The 20,436-nt window shown below is 47.6% G+C and overlaps 3 protein-coding genes across 7 annotated transcripts; 2 read left to right on the top strand and 1 right to left on the bottom strand.

Moving 5' to 3' along the window:
- Window positions 1-176: 176 nt before the first annotated feature.
- On the top strand, window positions 177-13,482 carry KMT5A (lysine methyltransferase 5A). Of its 5 annotated transcripts, none has more exons than XM_088065023.1 (8): window positions 3,933-4,011; window positions 4,320-4,414; window positions 6,499-6,655; window positions 7,468-7,684; window positions 8,351-8,435; window positions 8,785-8,844; window positions 9,347-9,537; window positions 10,210-12,486. In XM_088065023.1, the coding sequence occupies exons 1-8, from the start codon at window positions 4,002-4,004 to the stop codon at window positions 10,418-10,420; spliced, it is 1,026 nt and encodes a 341-aa protein (XP_087921149.1). In that variant the 5' UTR covers window positions 3,933-4,001; the 3' UTR covers window positions 10,421-12,486. The 5 variants fall into 5 exon arrangements, 4 of the variants coding, with proteins under 4 accessions (XP_087921151.1, XP_087921149.1, XP_087921150.1 ...); XR_001331560.2 differs by lacking the exon at window positions 3,933-4,011 and adding an exon at window positions 12,523-13,482 and having other exon boundaries at window positions 4,183-4,414; window positions 10,210-12,079; XM_088065025.1 differs by lacking the exons at window positions 3,933-4,011; window positions 4,320-4,414 and adding an exon at window positions 177-1,099.
- A 126-nt stretch (window positions 13,483-13,608) lies between these two features.
- Window positions 13,609-18,076, bottom strand: RILPL2 (Rab interacting lysosomal protein like 2). The gene is made up of 4 exons (XM_005524552.3): window positions 17,639-18,076; window positions 16,684-16,835; window positions 14,356-14,466; window positions 13,609-13,877 (listed from the first exon to the last, which is right to left on the bottom strand). Exons 1-4 carry the CDS (start codon window positions 18,074-18,076, stop codon window positions 13,853-13,855), a joined length of 726 nt encoding a protein of 241 aa, XP_005524609.3. The 3' UTR covers window positions 13,609-13,852.
- SNRNP35 (small nuclear ribonucleoprotein U11/U12 subunit 35) lies at window positions 18,054-19,645 on the top strand. The gene is made up of 2 exons (XM_005524238.2): window positions 18,054-18,152; window positions 18,649-19,645. Exon 2 carries the CDS (start codon window positions 18,652-18,654, stop codon window positions 19,447-19,449), a length of 798 nt encoding a protein of 265 aa, XP_005524295.1. The 5' UTR covers window positions 18,054-18,152; window positions 18,649-18,651; the 3' UTR covers window positions 19,450-19,645.
- The last annotated feature ends 791 nt before the right edge of the window (window positions 19,646-20,436 follow it).

Raw genomic sequence — 20,436 nt, 5'->3', positions numbered from 1 at the left:
TCGCTGCATCACGGGGCGGGAGGGGGTGGGGGAGGCGCCGTGCGCGCGCCCCCGCCTGAGGCGGCGTTGGCGGGAGCGGCCGCGGAGCGGCGGGACCGGCCCAGGCGCGGGGTCGGGCCCCGGGGGCTGTCGGCGTGAGGGGAAACGTTGATATCCCAGCTCATCCCCGCCCGTGATGTGCGTGAATACGTCTCACTTCAGGTGGCCCCCTGGGCCCGTCCCGTCCCTCCACGGTTGGCGGCTCCGAGCACCCCGGTGCGGCCGGTGCCACCGCGCCCTGAGGACGCCGCCACCTCCGCCCCCTCACAGAGCCGGGACTCTGCGGTGTTCCTGCACAGGAGAACGCGGGGAAACATCCCTGCTGCCCTCCCTGGGAATGCCGCCCTGGGGATGTGCCCGGCAGATGAGTTTTCATTTGCTAGTGTTTTACAAGCTGCTAATGTGAAACTTGCTGCTGCAAAAAGTGAGTGAAAATCTGGAGACCACTCATGCTAGTTTCACATTTGGAGACATCTTTTTAGCGCTGGAGGCCCCCAGACAGAAGACTTATTGAAAGAGACAATCTTCCAATAAAATGCTTTTCCAGTTGTGTAAGAACATGAAAATTTGTAAGAACTTTCACACAGAATTGAGTCAGACATAGATGAAGTGTGAGCAATCATGAAATTCCTTCAAATGTTCAGTACTACTCATTCGATCTTGTGCAAGTTTGCTTATTTTATCATTAGGCAAATTTAACAGGGATTAATACAACCAGTAAAGGATTAGACAGATTAAGGCTAAACTATTTAAAGACAAAGCAACGTTAATTAAACTGACTTGAGTAATTCAGATTAATCAGTGATGCTTCAGATGGAGAAAAAGACGACAGAAATGTGGCCAGAGACCAGAAGAACAATTTAAATGACAGCTTTTGTCTTGATTATTGTCCTCTGAACACTTCAAATGAAGGCATGATGAAGTACAACTCACACGTGCTAAATCGAACTTTAAATCTCAGCACCTTTATACAATCGTGACAAGAAAGGGAGGGTTTCGATGTCTTGAGTTGAAAAGGGAGTTACCTGTCAGCGTTTGTGATCATCTTCGACTGGAATAGGTGAGTAATCCCACTGGTGGAAATGCTGCTTTCCATTGGCGTGGAATTAACACACACACATTTGTCTGCAGGACTCTGTTTCCGTAGAATTTTGCATGTAATTCACGGGTCTCGCTGTACTTTCTAGTCAGAGATTTTTTATTTTATTATTTTTTTAATCATTGGTAGATACAATTCTGAATGTAATTATATTTTATAATCTATGAAATGCAGTTAGCACCTACTGGCATTTTATTCTGTGACTTTGTAAAATGATATTGCTTAATGTAATACTCAGCAGTTACCCTCAGGGATTGTTTTTGCTTGATTTCTAGTGGCTGAAGCACAAACTGTAGGGATTTCATCTTGTGAACGAGAAATTTGTGTAAATGCTGTCATATATTTTGCAAATTGCAAATATGACAGGTGCTGTGTGAGAACTTGCTCTCAGGTGGAAATATTTAACAAGCATCTCCTTGGTATATTCGACAGAAAATGAAGCCATGAATTCAAAGATAAAATAAGATTTGTTTTAAACTGGATGAAGCGTTCGTCTAGACCGAAGTGATTTACCTTGAAGATTTTCTTCTCTTTCTGAGCAAATAAACGCCTCGCTCGTTCTTCCATCCCTTCCCCCACAAAACAATTTCACATTTCCGCAGTAAAACGTGGTGCTCCCGGGAGCTGCTCATGCGGCACTACGGGAGAGAATATTTAGGTCACTGGGTTTTAGCGCTGGTTCTAGCGGGAGTCGCGCTGCTCCCTCTGGATTACGGGATCCGTGTGTCCTGAGTCACAGACACGGGCGGCTCCAGCCTCACTCTTTTGGGCTGGAGCCCTTAACATTTGAACTTCATCTCTGGCTTTCGGTCGCCGCCAGCTGAGGGGTCAACATGTTTTGCTAATTCACGGTGTGATCCCACCGCGCCGGGAGCAGCGGCCAGTTAGAGATGACGTTGTTTTCTTTGTTGCTCTGGGGAAGAGAATTGCTTGGCTTCCTTTGCCCTCTACTGGTGGCCCGCACGGCTTCGATGCTAACTCGGTTGCTTTGTTTAATATACATATACAAAATAATTACTTAAAATATACAACCCCCAACAGCTGAGCAAAAACACAGTTGAGGGCGTTTCCAGAGCTTTCCCAAGACATTAGGAGGAGTGTTCCCTATTATTGCAAGAAGGAAATCATCTTAGTAATTTATGAAGATTTTTTTTTTCCCCCCAGTTTCATCCCAGCTGTGTGATAAGTACAGTGCGAACTGGGGTGGAAAAATCAGAGCAGTGTCTGCTCTGCTGCTTTTGCAGAGAGCTTGGAGTACCTGCCTTGATGGAAGAACACCATGGACATGGATGTTCATGGACATGATACCCAGAGGACATCAGTTGGCTGCAGTTAGGAGTTTACAGGAAAATACCCAGTGCGTTTTGGTTGCCTGTCTGTAAAATTCATGTACCTGGTGATCGAAGACCCAGATGTAACAAATGACAGTGCCCATGCAGAGCTGGGTTTGTTCTGTCTTCTCCCAAAGTGCCTGAATGCAGAGTTAAAACAAGAAGAGGAGGGGGTGGACTGGAACACTGTGATGCCTTCTGAGACTCCTCTGCAGTCACACTGAATTCTTGTCCTGTGAGCCCCCAACTGCTCTGGGACAGCTTGGAAAGGACAAGGCCCCAAGTTCTTGTTTAAGATGAGAAGGGTTTTTTTTTTTCCTGTTCTAAAGGGAAAGGATGATTTTCAGCTGTATCACGAAACTGGCTGTTTATATCACTGTGGGAATGCCCAAGAGACAAGCAGCAGCCTGTGGCTACAGATAAGTCTTGGGTGGGAAGCCACCCCCGTGGTGATAGCGCTTGGGTCAGCGCAAGTGCCACCACCCCATGTCCTGAGCACACTCAGGTAGGCCTTGCTGCAGGAGGGGTGACACAGATAAGAAACAGGACTCAAGTGCTGTTGCTCAATGTAAGTGTTCTGCTTATCATGGAGCACCAAAGTCCTGTGTGGCAATTTCCTGACTTCCATGATGGAATCAACTTGGCATCCATCCAGATCCCGATCCCTGTGTGCTTTTGGCTCATTGCTGTGTTACTCTTTGCCACTGTACTTTCCTGATTTCAAAGGGTATGTACTAGTCCTGTTGGCAGCTTCTGACCAGGGAATCGATGTTGAAGGCAGTTCCAGCTCTCCTGGTGATAATGACGGCTCTGTCATTTGGCTTTGTAATATTTTAGCTGCCCTCGTTATAGAATGGGGATTTATACAAAGTCTTTGATGCTTTAGTGCAATGCTTGAGTATTATCTTCTCTCCAGGCAAGCTTGGAAGATGGAACTAATACACATAAATTTCAACCAGGGAGATCTAAGCTAAATATTGCGTAAAGCAGCCTAATAATTTCGCACAGCAGAGTTTTACAATCCCGCCAGGATTAGGAGTCCCCAGTCCCCGCTGCGTGGCAGCGGGGGCCGTCTGCCCTGCAGAGAGGTGCAGGAGGAAGGCGGCGTTGACGGGAGCTGCCGGTGCACCGGCAGAGCGGACGGGGCGGGGACAGCACCGGAGGGTCCCGCTCCCGCGCGCTCCCACCCACGTGGCACGACCCGGCCGCGGGAGGGGCAGTCCCTGCCGGGCAGCCAATCAGAGCGCTGCCTGCCCTCGGCACGGGCCAATCAGCACCCAGCGAACACACATTTAAACCCTGTTCCCGGGAGCCGCGGCCACCGCGGTGTGACAGGGAGAGGGCGGATTATGGCCCCTTGCGCCAATCAGAGGCCTGAACGCGATAATTGGCAGAAGATTAAACCAATGGGGTTGCCAAGGGTAACGCGGCGTCGCCCTGCGGAGCGGTTGGCGGCGGCGGGGACTCCGCGGGGACAGTCGGGGCCGGCCCGCGCGGGGGGTCCGGGGGGCGGGGCCGCCGCCGCCACCGCCATGGCCGGAGGTGCGCGGGGCGGAGCGGGCACGAGCGGAGCGGGGCCGGGGCGCGGCGGGGCCGGCGGGGCTGGGCCCGCGCGGCGCGGGGCATCTCCGCGGCGCGGAAGCTCCTCCTGGGAGGTGCGGGGAGCCGGGGCCGGCGGGACTCCTCCCCCGCGCGGTGTGCGCAGCTCGCCGGGAAGGGGCTGGGCCGCCACGGCTCGCCCTGCCGCATCCAGCCCTTTAAACATGGCGCAGGCCGCGGCGGCCAGGCGATGACCGCGGGCGGCAGCGCCGGACATGGCTCAGGCGCCGATCTTCCCCCGTTGCTCCTAGGGAAGAACATGCCCAAGACCAGGGCGGGCGGCGTGGAGAAGGCAAGTCCCGAGAGCGCCGAGAGGAAGGGCCCTGGCCGCCCCCGGGCCGGCGGGGTAAGCAGTGCCCGGGCCTGGGCGGGCGGAGTGGGACGGGCGGCTCCCGGGGTCCGCTGTGCCCTCCGCTTCCCCCCGGTGCGGACGAGCCGGCGTGCGGGCTGCCTTGGGGAGCTGCGGGGCCCGGGCCTTCGGGGGCCCCGCAAATCATTCAGAAATCATTAACTTCTAAACACCGTCCGACTCTTTCCTTGCTTCCCTGTGCCCTACCGCAGACAGGCCCTAGGCTCGGCGTTCCCTCCGTGCTATCTTCCCCGTCCTGTACTTCTGTCACAGGCAACTGACCGGAGGCTGCTTGTCTCTTTGCATTCAACTCCGAATGGAAATAATTGTGTCTATTGCATCAAACCCCGGAGCCCCTCAGCAGCCTTTCGTGGGTTTTGCTGTGCTGAGAAAATCTCTGCTCTCCGGGGTCTTAAGGCTGGCACAGACAAAGACGTGGCAGCGGCGTCTCGGTTGCGCCAAGAGCGCAGCAGGCAGGGAGCTGGGAATGAAGGGAGTAAGCTATGCTGGAAAAATAGTTGTTCGTTTCCTGTTCATGGTGTATTCAAAGCCTGAAGGCTCAGCTGGCAGGTGGACTGCAGTTCACTGCTGTGGACTTTCTCCACAAATGCCTGTATTTAAACTTCTTACTAAATATTGAGGACTTTGAAGCTCAGGGTTCTTTGCTTGCAGTTGTTAAAATGGAGTGTTTTCATAGCATTTCATGCTTTGAAGCCCCGTTTTTTTAATAAGCAAGTTTAGCCTTTCATAGGCCTTTCAGAAATGTTGGAGGTCAGGGAGTGTCCGTCTGATTTGCTTTTTCCCAGGCTGTTCCATCATAATTGCAATCTTTACTAAAGTTTATTTGTGGACTAGGATTTGAGCCTTTAACTGATCTGATTTTGTGTGAATTATGTACATAGGAAGTTTGTTATTCATGACTACGTTAATAATTAAAATTATCCTATCTGTTCTATTGTGTACTTTGTTTACTTTTTCATTGTCTGTGACTGAAATACTGAGGTATTTGTTTAGTCAGCTATATTTGAACTATCTTTTTTTAACTACTGGGACCCTTTGTTCCTTGCTTTTCTACTAAAATGGATGCATATTTTTGTTGTTTTAACTGGCTTGCAATGTCTGCAAATTGCTCTTGGTTGAGTCAAACTATAGCCAAGAAAAACTCATTCTGCCCAAGTTGCATCTGTTTGTCCAGACTCTGAGATTTCACGGTTGGGATCTGTGTGCCTGATGTACCCTGCACAGGCAAACATAGCCAGGTGGCAGGAGACTGTAAAAGCAAAGGTGACAGGACTCCACTAATCTTTGCTAAATTTGACCCTGCTCACTTGTTGGCATCTTGGAGCCTGAGCCTGTGAACAAACCCAGGCTCTGTGGTGTCTGGCCATGTGAAAGGGTTTTGCCATTTTTCTGACTGGGCTTTGCCCTCTTTAAATGGGCTTTTCTGCCATAAACAACTTTTACACTTTATTTTTGTATCATAATGGCTAAAAGGATAGCACTGTTTATCTCCTATGCTTTGCTGAGAGGTGTCACTCAAGGTAGTCTGTAAAACTGATTCCTGTGCTGCTTAGTTGAGCATATAATTTACTGCAGCAATATTTGGCACCTCCTGAGAGTAGCTGGGTAGCTCATACCTTTTTGGCTGTGAGCGTTCTGTACTGGGCCTGGACAATTTTTGCTGCGTTATTCATATTTTTTTTGGCTTGTGCTCTTTGAGGCCGCCTTCCTCCCCAGGAGCTCAGGCTTGGGGTTTGTGTTTTTTTTTTAGCACCAAAGTTCATGCTGTGAAGCACAAGGGTGGAGGCTGGAGTTAGTAGCTATGACTACCCCATCCTGCCACATTTTATGTGAAAGCTCTCTTGGACTGAGAGCTTGCATTAGTTAAGTTCTCAGAGTGCTCAGCACTGTTATGTTTTTTACTTAGAAATCACAACCTCAGTGAGGGTGATGCTTCAAACAGTATAATTTGCAGCAGCACAATCACCTGTCAGCCCTGGTTGCTGCAGACTGTTGTGGATGCCAACCTGAGGTTCCTGGAATCTCTGCTGAACTGATTTTTTTGTGTGGGTCTGTTTTAGGAGAATGTGTTTATTGGTCAATCCAAAATCTACAGCTACCTGAATCCCAACAAAGCTCCTGGTGCTCGCCCCCCGCTTCAAGAAGAAAACTCTGTCATGTATCACGAGGTGAAATGTCAGGGCAAAACACTAAAGGAAACCTACAGGAAAGGAGCTGGTAAGATTGAGCTTTGGATTGCTTATCTTGGTGAATGTGCCCCCATCACCCCCAATTCTAACATTTTCATCAAGAAATAAAAGCCCAAATTGTGGATACTGAGTGCCAGGCTTCACAGGTGCTTCTGCGTAGTGACTAGAAATGGGAATGTTCAGTAAGTTTATGAAGGGCAACAGGATCCATCTGGCTTTGTGTTTAAAGGTGCATTTAACAGCCTTGGTAATTTGTCAAAGCACTGTGATGCAAACACTTTTAGCAAGCAGGTATTTTAAGTCCCATTTGACGCAGGGAGTGACAGGCTTTCTGGAGACTTGGAGCCTTTAGTTCCTAATTTGGCTCCCCGGTTTTGACAAGGGAGTGAAGATGGCTTTAGCTTGTCCCACTGCTGAGGCCTTGCAGCTGTGCTGCTTTTCTCCAATGAGACTGAAACATCTGTCTCAGCAGATGGGACTGCTAAACCTGATTATTTGCTCCACATAAAAACATTATTCGGCTTTAAAACACGCTCACCTACCTCCTGTCTAAAGAGGAGGATGTGGTTGTATTGGGGTAGGATGTAAAAAAACAAGTAAATGTTGGTTGTGGGGAGTGTAGATTTCTTGTCATTGCCAGCCCTTTAGCTCCCATGGATTTAGCCTGGGTGGCATTGGTCACTTGGTACCAACATCTGCAGTTGCTGAGCTGAGCAGTGCAGGGTCATTGCCGTCCTTTTTCTCTCAGTTGGCAAAACTATAAACCACCGCAATTCATTTAAAGCACTTAGGTATAGTTGGCCCTAAGCTCAGAGCCTTACTCAGTTTCCTTGTCACCAGGAAAAAAGAACGGTGGCAAAATAGTTGAAGGTGCTGTGAAACCAGAAGACCAGAAGGATAAGGAAGGTGGGTGCAATCCTTCAGTGCCCTCTTTTGATCAAAATCAAGAAACTGTGGAAACCCAGAAGACTCCCCTGCCTGCAGACTGTGCTGAGGAGGCCAATGCAAAGCCAGCTCAGAAGAAGATGGTTAAAGCAAAACGAGGACCAAGGAAAAAGTAAGTGACTGGTGGAATTGTGAAAAGACAGCTCTTTATTTTCTCAAGAATATCACCTTTTAAGAACCCTAAAATAGCATCCAAGTACCTTACTTTGCAGAGGACTTGTTTGTCTTGAAAGCAAGGTTAGGGTGTTCTATTGTTCTATCACAAGTGAAGTATTTTCTGGTCACCTATGGAAAAAAAAAAAGTTAATGAGCCATTAAGACCTACTTTCCTGTGGACAAATGAGAATGTGTCTTGTCAGAAACAGAGCAGTTGGAGGTTTTCTGGCTGAGCTGATACCCTTTCTCATGGTATCAGAGTAATGTGACCTAACATTAATGAATTCCTTGCCAAGCAGTTTTCATGACCTAAATTTTCAAGTGCCTTCTGGCAAGGCACACAGGGGGCCCCAGACTTGTAATGTGACCTTCAGTTGATTTCTAACAACATCTCACTTTTATTGTTCAAGAATTAGTACTGGAGTAATGGAAATAGTGTGGGGAAGAAAAGGGGATGTAGCTGTGGTTTTAATCTAAGAGCAAGGGTAAAAAACACTGATTCACGTGGATCACTTTTCAACTTACCAAGCTCAAATAAAAAATTCTTGCACATAACTTTGCTCTAGAGGTGTAACTTAACAAGTAGTCTGAAATATGTTTTGTTCTCTTTCTCACTCCTTAGAACACAAGGGAGAGCACCAAACCGAAAAGTGACAGATTATTACCCAGTTAGAAGAAGTTCCAGGAAGAGCAAATCTGAATTGGAGGTAGTGCTTCTTGTTAAAATGACTTTACTTATAACATATCTGATTAGCTGAAAATTTGGGGAAGTGTGTAACTATCTGTAAATAGTTTCCATTTCAAATGGAGTAATTGTAATTGAAGTATTGTTAAGAATATGCTTAAAATTTGGAAATGCTGATCCAGTTTAGGATCTAGCTGTTTATGTATTTTAGGGGGCAGAAATCTCTCTCTCTGCCATCCAGTTTGCTGGAAATATGAGATGGTTTGGAACAATGAGTATCACTGGTTGGTTATTTCCTTCCAGCTCTAGAATAATAGCTACAAAAGCTATCAACAACATTGTGGTTTTGTTTGTTCTTGTTTATTCTGCAGACTGAGGAAAGGAGGAAAATAGATGAGCTGATTACAAGTGGGAAAGAAGAAGGAATGAAGGTAACTGCAGTGCCAACCTAAGTAGTCATGTACTGTTTATTTTACAGTATCTTGATGTTAATCTGTGTAAACAGAGAATACCAGAATTCAGTCTTGGGACCCTGTGATTCTCTGATGAAACTGCAAGAAAACTGGAACACACAGTCCTTCCTTTTCAGTGAGCAGTGTTGATCTCTGAAGGATGTGTATGTGCAGTCTCAGTTATAAATACTGAGGAGGCTTTAAGGTCTTCACAGAAATGCACTCCTAAGTTCTTTGATTGGAAGACACTGTGTCCAGCTACCCAGTAACTGAGAGTGTGTCCCAAACTCATCCTGCATTTCTTCCACAGTGCCAAGCATTGTGCTTTTATCTGCTTCATTCTGCAGCTTTTGTCTGCAGTACACACAAATTCCCTTTTACAGCATCTTTTTAATGACAAATCATTTCCTAGTAATCAGCGTATCTGCAATGATGTAAATCAGCTGGGAAATGAGAAAGTATTTTCTCTTCAACTCAACAGATTGATTACATCGATGGCAAAGGGAGAGGAGTAATTGCTACTAAACATTTTAATCGAGGAGAATTTGTGGTTGAATATCACGGGGATCTCATCGAGATCACTGATGCCAAGAAACGAGAGGCTGTGTATGCTCAAGACCCGTCCACAGGCTGCTACATGTACTATTTCCAGTACCTCAGCAAAACATACTGGTAAGCTCAGGTTTCCATCAACAGAGGCTTTGAATGCTGCTGATTCTTTTCTTGTTTTCATGCAAATTTTTTTGTTTTTAATGGGAACTGTGAATTATGAAATCTTCTGGAGCATTGATCCATGGTCTGAGAGCCTCCTATATGTCTGGGCTATGAGGAATGGTAGGTGACTCAAAGCCCTGTTCTGTCTACTTGGATGAGGCTTGTAGTTCTGCAGTGGTCTCCTGCCTAAATTTATCCTCTTGTAAAATGAGCTCCTTTATCTGAGTTGCAAGGAGTTGGTTTGGAAAGCAAGGAAGGACTGACTTTGACTGGGTGTCCTTGTTTCTCCAGTCTCTGACACCCACTTCAGTTCAAGCTTTATAATTTGTTTCACATCTAGATTCTGCTATTCCTGGAAACAGGCAGCTCAAACAGTCCAAAGGTTTTGATTTCTGGGTTTTGTGCTAACTTAAAAATCTCCCAAAGTTGTTTCAGTTTCCCTGCCTTGCCATACTGTGGCTATCTATTTAATCATGATTGTTCTGTGATGTAACATGATAATGTTCTGTTTCTCCTTAATTTTTCAAGACTTGTGTGGATTCCTCCTTTGTCTGATTTGCACTTTGGGCTTTGTCCACAAACGTGCCCCTGTCCCAGGCGCAATCCCGCCTTCTGTTCTTGCTCTTTCAGTGTTGATGCTACGAAAGAAACGAATCGTCTGGGAAGGCTCATTAATCACAGCAAGTGTGGCAATTGTCAGACCAAGCTCCACGACATTGATGGTGTGCCTCATCTCATCCTCATAGCTTCCAGGGACATTAAGGCAGGTGAAGAACTGTTGTACGACTATGGAGACAGAAGCAAAGCTTCCATAGAAGCTCACCCATGGCTGAAACACTAATTCATCTTCCTTGTTTTGGGGTTTTTATTTTTGGACTGAGTGTTCTACAAGGAGTCAGTGAATTTTGTTTTCCTGCCCTCACTTCTCTCAGCTTTCTTAGTGGATGGCTTATGGTCTTCCAAGCTCCTTAAAAACTGCCTTTTTGCTTTGCAGTATTTAAATACCTATTACAGTTTTCCAGGCAGGCTTGAATAATTGATCTTAGATTGCCAAAACTTTTCTATCATAAAAGGAAAACCCTCCTTAAAATTTGAATGCTTCTGCATAGTGACCAGTGCCACTTGAGTAGTGAAAGACTTGCACAGAAACTTAATCACTGGGATTGTGCTTCTGCTTTTGCAAAGAAATCTCATGCTCCTCTTTGGGGTGGTGAACTTGGCTTTATGACAGAAGTACTGCTGTACTCTGACTTGGTCATTCAGTGGCTTGACTGCCTGTCAGACTGCTTTTCACAGCCCAGTGCTGACAGGCTTCTCTGAGATTGATGCTCAAATAATTTGTGGTAGGAATCCAGTTTCTCCTGTGTCATACATTCTGTTGGCAGTGAACTTCAAATGCACTGGCACTGAGGGAAAAGGATGGTTGGATTGGCTGTTTCCTTTGGAGAAGTGACTCCCAGCCAAATGAGGATGAATCTTGATAGACTGGGTTGATACTGATTACAGATGTGAAGATAGAACTTCACAATGAGAATCAATGTTTGACATTTACTTGTTTTCTAAACTTTGAGAAGGTACCGTTTTTATAGTTGATGGCTGATTCTTGGAGGTGTCTCCCAGAGGATTTTAAAGAAGTAAAAGCTCTCTCCAAAAATTTTTATATTACCTTCCTATGCTAATTAGCCACATCAGAAGCTATTTATTTACTGTGAATGCTTGAAGTAGAGCATAGTGGTTCAGAAAATAGGAGTCATCTTCATATGCAGCTTCAAACTGTAGTGATGGAGTTCATGCAGTGAAGAAAGTAGATTCCTTATTGCCTGGTCCTGTAGGTCTGTCCAGCATGGTCTGGTCCCACTGTCTCACAGGGGAGTCGAGCGCTTGGCATCTCGTGGATGTTTGGAACGTTACTGTTGGAGAGCCAAATCTGGGATATAGGCAGGCAATACAATGCAGGTCCTTTATGTTAAAGATGAATTCTTACCAGTTGGAATTTTTGCCAAGGCAGGCTTGGCATGTGTGTAGATGAAAATGGCTGTGAGCCATCAGCCACGCTTGCTGCTGGAAGATGTCAGCAAGGGATCTGTGGCTCTGTTAATGTCTTCTGTTCCTCATGTCTTGAAGGCTGCTGCTGTTCCAGCTGAATGCCCTCTAGACAATCTTATGCTTGCCTATGTGATAGGTCAGATAGCAACAACATCCTGGTGGTGTGCTCCAGCAGCAAGAGAGGTGGCTTAGTGATGTATTTTTTAAATTAAAAACTTGAAGACAATGTCTCTGTAAAATAAAGAATATATTTATTATTGATGAAACAGCTGCTATACTACCTGTCTCCATTGCAGTTCATGAGCATTTTGAAAGAAAGCTGTGAAAATCATTAGCTATTAAATGCCTTATATTATTTACTGCTTCACACAAGGCAAACTCGTCAGAGCAAGCCTGGGTATTTTCCCATTTCTGAAGAATTAACTGGAGACCTGTTACATGTACTGAGTTTCAGGTAAGCCTTGTTGGTCAACTTGTCTGAGTTGGCACAGATTTTTTTCTGGTCTCAGTAACAGAGACCTCAGTAATGTGTACATGTCCTGTTAAACTAGAGCACTTCCCTTAAGTCAAAATTGGAAATTTTTTTTTTGGTTTATTTTATTTAAACATTTACTTGTTCTCTATCAGGTTGAATAGCTTAAAACCTCTGTACTTCAGCATCACTTTTGTAAACAAGAAAGGGGAAAGATCTCCCTGTTTTACATAAAATGTCTTCTCTGAAAGCTTAACTGGTAATCGAGTAGCACTGCGTTGGAGGATGGAAATAAAGCTCATGTTGCACTGCATATGTATTCTTTACTTTTCTAGGAACACCTATAGAGATCTATAGCTCAATCTCAATGTAATTCTCACAGGAATGTGTCATTTGGATGTTTTTTCTTCCTCTGTGCCTCACAGGAAGGTTTCATCTCCTAACAAGGTGTCAGGGAAAGATACCCTTGGGTTGGGAGCTAAACTGCTTTTTTTAAAGGAGATTGGAAAATACATCCCTGGATAAACCATGGAAGAGGATGGAATTCAGGTCACATGTAAGCATCTCTCTTGAGCTCAGGGGCACATCCTGGCTGTCGCTGATTGTTTGTTTCTTTGTTTAATTTTTCTGTGCACAAAGCCTCTGCTCAAGCAATGCAGTAACTGCCTTCCCTGCTGCCATGCTCTAGAAAATACACAATGAGGGCATGGCCAAGGCTTATTGATATTTTGAAGATGGCAAAAGGACTCCAGTGGTTCTGTGTCCTGGCTGAACCAGTTGGCTCAGGTCAGCCATCTGTGGTGTGGCCTTGCTAACAGACAGTTGTTCCTGACCTCAGAAGAGAGGTTGCAGCTCTGTCTTCTGCTGAGCCACATTCACATTGTGCAGCTGAGCAGATGTGTGAAGTGTCCTATATTTTTCATGCTGCCAGTGTAGGAGAGGGAATCAAAAGACTTCAGAGCCTGCTTTTATTTCTGAAGAGAGTAAGATCACAGTTTGATACCTGTCACTGCTTCTTTTATGTCTCTTCAGACTTCTCTGCTCTGGATATTCTACCTTTCTAAATAGAGAACCTAATTGGTGTCTTTCAAGCTTCTTTTCCCACTCCTCTGTTTGCCCTATATGCTTCCACTGGTGCTAAATCTCATTACTGGGGCCAATACACAGCTTGTGGCAGGTGATTGAAAGAACAGAGCTTATGCAAAACACAGCTGCCTACCACAGGAGACTTTCAGCAGTCAGAAATGAAATGTTTGGTGCATCTGTTCCAGTCTGAGCACTGCCTGCACCTCAGTCCTTCATGTGGGCAGAGCCCAATTGCTTTTCTTCCTTTGCTGTGCTTTTCTCCACCATTCATCTCGCCCCCAACCAACCACTTATGAATGGTATGTCTCTCTTAACTTATCTTCATCTTCTGAAATCATTTGTGTTGAATGTTTTGATAGCTGGACAGGGTCAGTATGCTGTAGTACAGATCATCACAGGCTCTCTTAATAAGAATAAACACCAGCTTTGTATAAACATTTTATTTTCTACATGTCTGACAGTAAGAAATACAAAAATTGTTTCTGAAACAGTTTCTGAAAAAGCAGAGTAAAATCTGTTCTGAAAGAATATTATACAACATGATGTTAATGAGATTGCTCATTCTCTACAGCAGGAGTGATGCTGCTGCTTCCAATCATTGTCTTTCCCAACGCCTCTGAGGCTCATCAGTGCCATTCTCACCAGCAGCAGTTAAGTCCTTGAGGATGCTCATTTTCCATGTTTAAAAGAAAACCTAAAATAAAAGGGAAAAAATCAATAGCAGAAAGGAAACAATAATGTACAACTGGGAAACAAGGAACAGGCAGGGGGCTGGCCCCTGTCAGTGTGCTATTTTGGGAAGACTTTAGGGACAGACCCTGAGTTGTGGGTTTTGTGTACAATGTGAACAAAGCCTGGGCCCAGCCAGGGTGCTCCCACAGCACAGCCCTGAGGGGCTGGCAGGGGAGGCAAGTATTGAATCATTTTTCTCAGGAATGCTTGTTTTTCCTAGGAAAAAAAGTGACTCCCTGCTTGCCTGGGTGGAGGTTGCTTTCCTGTGCAGTGCTTTTTCCCCAGGAAGAGATTGCTTTATCAGGTTTTTAACTTTACGTGGAGAGCAGAAAACAATATCCAGCCAACTAGGCTAAAGTTCAGCATCCATCCCTGGCTTCACTGCACACAGTGGGTCATATTCTTACAAATTCTGCCCCAAAATCTGCAGACAAACTTACAGACGTTTGATGATTGTCTTCTCTTCACTGTCCTTGCTGGTGCCACCACTTCTGCCACTGACTTCTTTTTCCAGTTCTTCAGTTTGGTCCCTTTGCTGTGAGATGATCCCACTGGCAAAGGAAATGGTTTTGTTTATTTTTTTTGTGGGTTTATGCAGAATGTGACAGTTAGACCACTCACAGGGCAGCTGGGACATGGGTGAATGAATGTTCACAGAACAGGGATGGCAGCCCAGCCTCTCTTCCTTGTAGTGAACTGAAAATAATGAATTATTATCCCTAAATACAGCAGTGTAATGGTGCCAGGGTTATGCTTTAATGAGAAAAGTAGCAAACTGACTTCTCCACAGAGAAAAAATGGCAAATCATAATGAGGGTGAAAGGGAAGTATAATCGCACTTGGATTTGTGCAGAAATCCAAGGATAGAAGGAGGGTGTGGACACAAACGGTGAACTTCTGCAGGGGTGGATGTGTGGTACCTCCAGCGCAGCCACCCAGGCTCACACCAGGCCTGGGAACAGATGGGAGATTCCTAACTCCCCTGCAAGGCAGGTGCCTGTTCCTCTTTCCACCCTACAGAGAAGAGAAGAAAGGCTTTGCCTCAGCTGTAGGTTTTGCCATCCTACTTCAGTGTCTCTACACTCCAGAAGTTATAACCACCTACTCCAGGCAGCAGTTTCAGTTTGACCAAAGCGTGTTTTCCCTGCCTGGAAAGGGGTTAGATTTTCCCAGCCTGCACACTCAGTGTTTTCACAGCGTGTCCTGAGCTGACCTCAGTCCTTTGGAGAGCTCAGTGGATCAAAGCCTGTGACTGCAGTAGCTGCAGGCAAAGAGTAGCCAAGCAACACTCAACTGGATTCAGAAATAAAAACACAGAGCACTTAAAAACTGGTGTGACACCATCACGGGGTAATTCTGAGGCAGACTCTCCTCTTGGACAAATGACACAAAGAGCTGTTGGGTGACACTGCAGAGTTTCAACATCCACATGGTAATTTCTACCCAGAGACCATGATGAAAAATGCAGCCCCCAAACACCTCCAGTCACTTGGAGCCAGTCTCTGACATGTTTGTTACCTTGTGTAATACAGTGCTTATTTCCAATGCGTACAAGGCATTTTAGAACATATATTTATCCTCTTCTGCATAATTACTCTTTACTACAATTACAATTAGGATTTTATGTGACCATTTAGAGGGAAAATGGGTTTTGGCTTAAGCTGTAACACTGTATGAGGAGATAACCTCACAAATTACTGGACCTGGAAAGCAGCCCTGCCCTGCTCTTGTTGCACAGCACTGTGACTCAAATCATTAAAAATCTGAAACTATTCCTACTGTTACATTTTTAACTTGGCCTGCACTAAACTGTGTAACAGCTGGAAATCAAAGCAAGAGGCCATTCCACTGCTGCTCCGCAAAGCATCCAGCTGAGCTGGGGAAGTGTTCTGGGGCAGTTTGTAAATTCTTGGATTTAAGTGTAACTTCTTGGCTTAACCTGCCTGTTACAGACAGGGCAAAGGGCAGGTTCCCTGTATCCAGGAGGGTGCTGCTGAGATATCCCAACTGAAATCTAATGTGCTCAGATATTTTGTCTCTAGATTAAGAAGGAATTTCTTGACCCAAAGAGTTTATAATCCAACCTGATGAGAGGGTGCAGAAGTTGGGGTGAATTAATTTGTAGCACCAAGATCAAGACCCTTCCCACATCCCACCCTTTGACTCACACTGACTCTCCCTAGAACAAAACCCAAACCCTTCTCTGAAATCACCTCTTTGCACAGTTCAAGGGCCTCTGTTGGCAGTCTTAAAAACCCCACAGTTGATCATGAACGATGAAAGAGCTCAATATTCTGTTTCTAGATCAGTGCCATACCCCCGTGGGAGTGAAGGAGCGGAGAGCAACCAGCATCGTGCTGCAGGAGGAAGGAAACTTCAACTAAAGCTGAGCTGGAAACCCCCTGTGCTCTTTGGTATGTAGTGTGGCTTTAGACACAGTGTGCGTGCAACTGCTGTGACTGCACAGATGAATTCCTGTGCACGAGAAGCCAGCCTGGATGTGGAGTGGGAGTTAACTGTGCGTAGGCTGAGTGGGACAATTATGGGAACAGGCTGAGAACTGTGCAGAGGAAAAGGGAGTTTGGTTTTTAAATCATGCTGCATAGAGACTTCATTGCTCCCCCACTTTTCTTTGGTCACTTACATGCCTGGACAGTGCCTATCCTGACCTAGGGGCCCAAACCTGCAAGATTCTCACCTGAGAAGCTTCCCAGACATGAAGCACTTGTTATTATGAGTGTTTGTTCTCTGCTGACTTCAAGCTTTACCTTTTATAGCACTGTAGCTCCTCTTGCACCACCAGAAGCTGAGCTTTCAGCTGGTTCCTCTCCTGCAATACATCTCGGAGCTCTTGTAATGTGAACCGGGGCCGGTTGGGGTCTGTGAGGTCTATTACCATTTGATCTGGTCCAAGGCTGGGCTGTAAAATTAACAGCAGAAGATCTTGTAACCTCTCAAAAAACTCAGCATTCAAAGAGTAAAATATCTGGATTTTATAAATATGGAATTTTTAGAACTAGTATGAATTTATCACTATCCTGATTTATTTTTTTTCCAAGCAGTTAATAATAGTTCTTCATATTTTTGTATTCCCTTAATGACTGTGTTCCCCAGCCAAGCATAGGCCACAACTGTGACAGGCTCTGACCACAGTTAAAAGCAAAGTCTCTGTCCCAAAGAGTTTGCAATTTAGTTGTCAAGAAGATGCTGTTATCAGATTGTTCTCAGATGATGAGGGAGGCTGAGCCATCTAATGCCACACTAAAATTCTAAAACCTTTGTAGTAATCAAGATATCCATTTCCCTCACACCAATGTTTGCATACAGTTGTCTCTATGGTGCCGGTGCTGTGCAAGAGCTGAACACGGTGGGTTTGTACCCTGAACTCTGTGCGTGTCTGCACAACTTTGCTGGGTCAGTCACTGCAGTGAAACTGCAGCGAGGAATCCACAGCGCTGCGACCCGTAACCACCTCGAAGGAACGCGCCTCAAGGCTTTCATGGCCAAAGACGGGAAGTGACTTTGTGAGGCTCGTCCTGCTGAAACAAAAGAGACCACAAACATCGGCCGGCCCATCTGGTGTGGTTCTGGGTGCGCTCCGCGACCCGCGCGTGGTGTGCCCGTGCTAGGGAAGGGACCCGTGTCCCGTGTGTGTCCCCTGTGCCGGGCCATGTCCCCTGTGCCGGACCGTGTCCCCTGTGCCCGGCCGTGTCCCGCACCCACCTGCGGGGCGCTCCCGTGGGCCGCCGCCCGCAGCTGCTCCAGCTCCCGCCGGAGGCTGTCCCGCTCCCGCCGGAGCTGCTCCTCGGCCACGCTGCTCTCGCTCACCAGCGCCTCCAGCATCTCCAGCACCCTGACGATCCTGAACTGCAGCCGGGCGCGGGCAGCGGGCAGCTGCGGCCCGGCGCGGAGCTGCAGCAGGTCCCGGCCCACCACGGAGGAGATGTCGTAGACATCCGCGGCTGTCAGCTGGAACGGGCTCTTCTCCAGAGCGCTCTCCGGGCCGCCATCCTCCTCCTCATCCTCCTCCTCCAGCTCCTCCTCCCCGTCCCGGCCCCGCTCCCTGCCCGCCGCACTCCGGCGCTCCCTCCCAGCCGGCCCGGGCGGCGCTGCCGGCGGGGCCGCGGGCGGAGCGGCCCCTCCCGCCCCCGGCGCTCCCATGGCGGCGGCCGCGGCCCCGCGCCGCTTCCCGCCCGGCCCCTTCCCCTGAGGAGACACCGCCTGCTCTCCGCTGCCGGTAAGAGACGGGAGGCTCTCCGGCAGCCCCGGGAACCGGCACCGAGGCGGGTGAACGCGTCGGCTTTTCCGCAGCGCCACGTCCGCCTCGGCGGCTCCGGGGGCAAGGCGGGGGGACTGGCGGGCTCCGGGGCTGAAATGAGCCCCGGTGGGAGCGGCTGCGGCTCCTCCGGCCCGGCGGATCGGCCCCTGCCCGCCGGGAGAGCCGCACCGGGCGGGTGAGGGGACAGGCGGCGGAGGGAGCGGGGCTGAGGGGCCTCCTCGGGCCGGGCCGGGCCCGCAGGGGAAGGCCGGGGCCCCTCAGGCCGGGGTAGGCCAGGGGAGGATCCAGCTCCACGACACGGCTCTGTCCCGGCACGTGGACTCAACCAACAGCGACGCGGCTGGTTCATTTTCGTGTGTCTCACTTTGGGGGATTTTTGGATGAGCACGCAGTGCAGTGGTGCTGGAAGCGCTTCTGGCTGTGAGCCTGTGCCGTGTGTGTTCTCCCCCACCAGACAATGGCTGACTGGGCCCCCATAGCGAAGGAGTACGATCCCCTCAAGGCTGGCAGCATCGATGGCACAGATGAGGAGCCCCACGACCGGGCCATATGGCGGGCGATGCTGGCACGGTACGTACCCAACAAGGGCATCACGGGAGATCCTCACCTCACCCTCTTCGTGGCGAGGCTCAATCTTCAGACCACAGAAGAGAAGTTAAAGGAGGTTTTTTCCCGCTATGGAGACATCAGAAAGATCCGTCTGGTTCGAGACCTGGTCACAGGATTTTCCAAGGGGTACGCGTTTATTGAGTACAAAGAGGAGCGTGCGCTCCTGAAGGCCCACAGGGATGCCAACAGGCTGGTCATCGACCAACATGAGATCTTTGTAGACTTTGAACTGGAAAGAACTCTCAAAGGATGGATTCCCCGGAGGCTTGGGGGTGGGTTTGGAGGCAAAAAAGAATCCGGGCAGCTGCGGTTCGGAGGACGGGATAGACCTTTCCGAAAGCCCATCAATTTGCCAAACATGAAAAATGATTTCTATGGAGAAGGATCATCAGAGAAAAGAAACTGGTCTCGTGAGGGAACAAGGGACTGGAGAACAAAGGACCGGGACCATGAGAGGAGCAGGGACAAACGCTGGCCAGAAAGAGAGAGGTCGTGGGCTTGGGGCGACAGTGAGAGAGAGAGGGACTCCAAAGAGGAGAGGAGCAGGGGGAGGGAAAGGAAGGACAGAGACAGAAAGGACAGGGATAGAGACCGGAGCAGGGACAGGGACAGCAAGAAGCAAAGAGATGATGATAAGCACCGATAGGTGACCGTGCCTTGTCCTGGGTGTGTGTGACCTACCCTTATGGCAGCTCACAGCATTCCCAGAACAAGCTGTGGTGTTGCCACCTTGCGCCTGTGACTGCTGCCAGCAGCTCTCTGTAGTTTGGTTCCTAATGCAGTTCAGATGTGTGTTGAATTGTTCTTTAGAGAAAATAAACTTTTGTATTCATGTTTTTGAATTGGTGGGTGCTGTAAGAAATGCACAGGCATTCCACTGAGCTGAGCACACGGCTTGTCTGGCTGCCTGGGTGAGGGGTTATCTGTGGGCCAGATGTCCATGTGTTCCTTATGTGGAGACACAGGAATGGAATAGCAGCAAACTGAAACTTCTGTGCCACAAAACAGGAGCTGATGGGAAGTGGCTTCAATTTTGTGAAGACACTGGGACAGGCAAGACCTTTATTAATACTCTGTCCTTAACTTGTTCTGCCTGGTGAGAGAGAAACATGGAACCAACCCATTGTCTATGACATGGGAGGATGAGACTCCTTTGTACAGAGGAATGTGCTCCAGTCAGCACGTCAGAAAATGCCTCATGATCCTGATGAATCCATGGACAGTCACTGAAGGAGGGTGTCACGAGTAAATGTGGTTGCAGCTGCACCCACTCTATCCTCACCCTTCTACACAGGGTTTAAATCCATTCTGGAAACTGGGTTTGCTACTGGTTGTAGCTGAATTTTGGGAAACTGAAAGCAAAATATCTTTTCCAGGGCTAGGATATATAAATACAGACACACCTCTTCCATTAAGGAGTTTACAGTGCTTTCTAGAAAAGGCTCTGTCATGTTCTTTGTCATCATAAGCCATTCCTAAATATACAATGTATTTTAAATTGTGTTTTGTCAGTCTTGGAATGACTCTGTCCTAAACCTTGTCTGCTTTGAGGCTGTATTTACATCAAGAATTGTACACAGACAGATCCATAGGCTGCATCCCCAAGAATGGATACTATTAATTTCCACAAAAA

The sequence above is a fragment of the Pseudopodoces humilis genome, chromosome 20, assembly GCF_049639895.1.
Source record: "Pseudopodoces humilis isolate 2021_Gansu_Grassland_sample_001 chromosome 20, ASM4963989v1, whole genome shotgun sequence".
Lineage (NCBI taxonomy): Eukaryota > Metazoa > Chordata > Aves > Passeriformes > Paridae > Pseudopodoces > Pseudopodoces humilis.
Note: the sequence above shows the minus strand (reverse complement) of the source record. Positions and strands in the feature narration are given on the sequence as shown.

What these genes read in the sequence shown, in the direction of transcription:
- KMT5A (XM_005524240.3), top strand. Translation starts at nt 4,259, where the DNA reads ATGACCGCGGGCGGCAGCGCCGGACATGGCTCAGGCGCCGATCTTCCC. An exon ending in GCCGCCCCCGGGCCGGCGGG is followed by an intron (nt 4,415 to 6,498) that starts GTAAGCAGTGCC and finishes GGTCTGTTTTAG; the next exon opens with GAGAATGTGTTTATTGGTCA. An exon ending in GGAAAGAAGAAGGAATGAAG is followed by an intron (nt 8,845 to 9,346) that starts GTAACTGCAGTG and finishes TCAACTCAACAG; the next exon opens with ATTGATTACATCGATGGCAA.
- RILPL2 (XM_005524552.3), bottom strand. Translation starts at nt 18,076, where the DNA reads ATGGGAGCGCCGGGGGCGGGAGGGGCCGCTCCGCCCGCGGCCCCGCCG. An exon ending in GAGCTACAGTGCTATAAAAG is followed by an intron (nt 14,467 to 16,683) that starts GTAAAGCTTGAA and finishes TTCCTTTGCCAG; the next exon opens with TGGGATCATCTCACAGCAAA. An exon ending in AAGACAATCATCAAACGTCT is followed by an intron (nt 13,878 to 14,355) that starts GTAAGTTTGTCT and finishes CTTTTATTTTAG; the next exon opens with GTTTTCTTTTAAACATGGAA.
- SNRNP35 (XM_005524238.2), top strand. Translation starts at nt 18,652, where the DNA reads ATGGCTGACTGGGCCCCCATAGCGAAGGAGTACGATCCCCTCAAGGCT.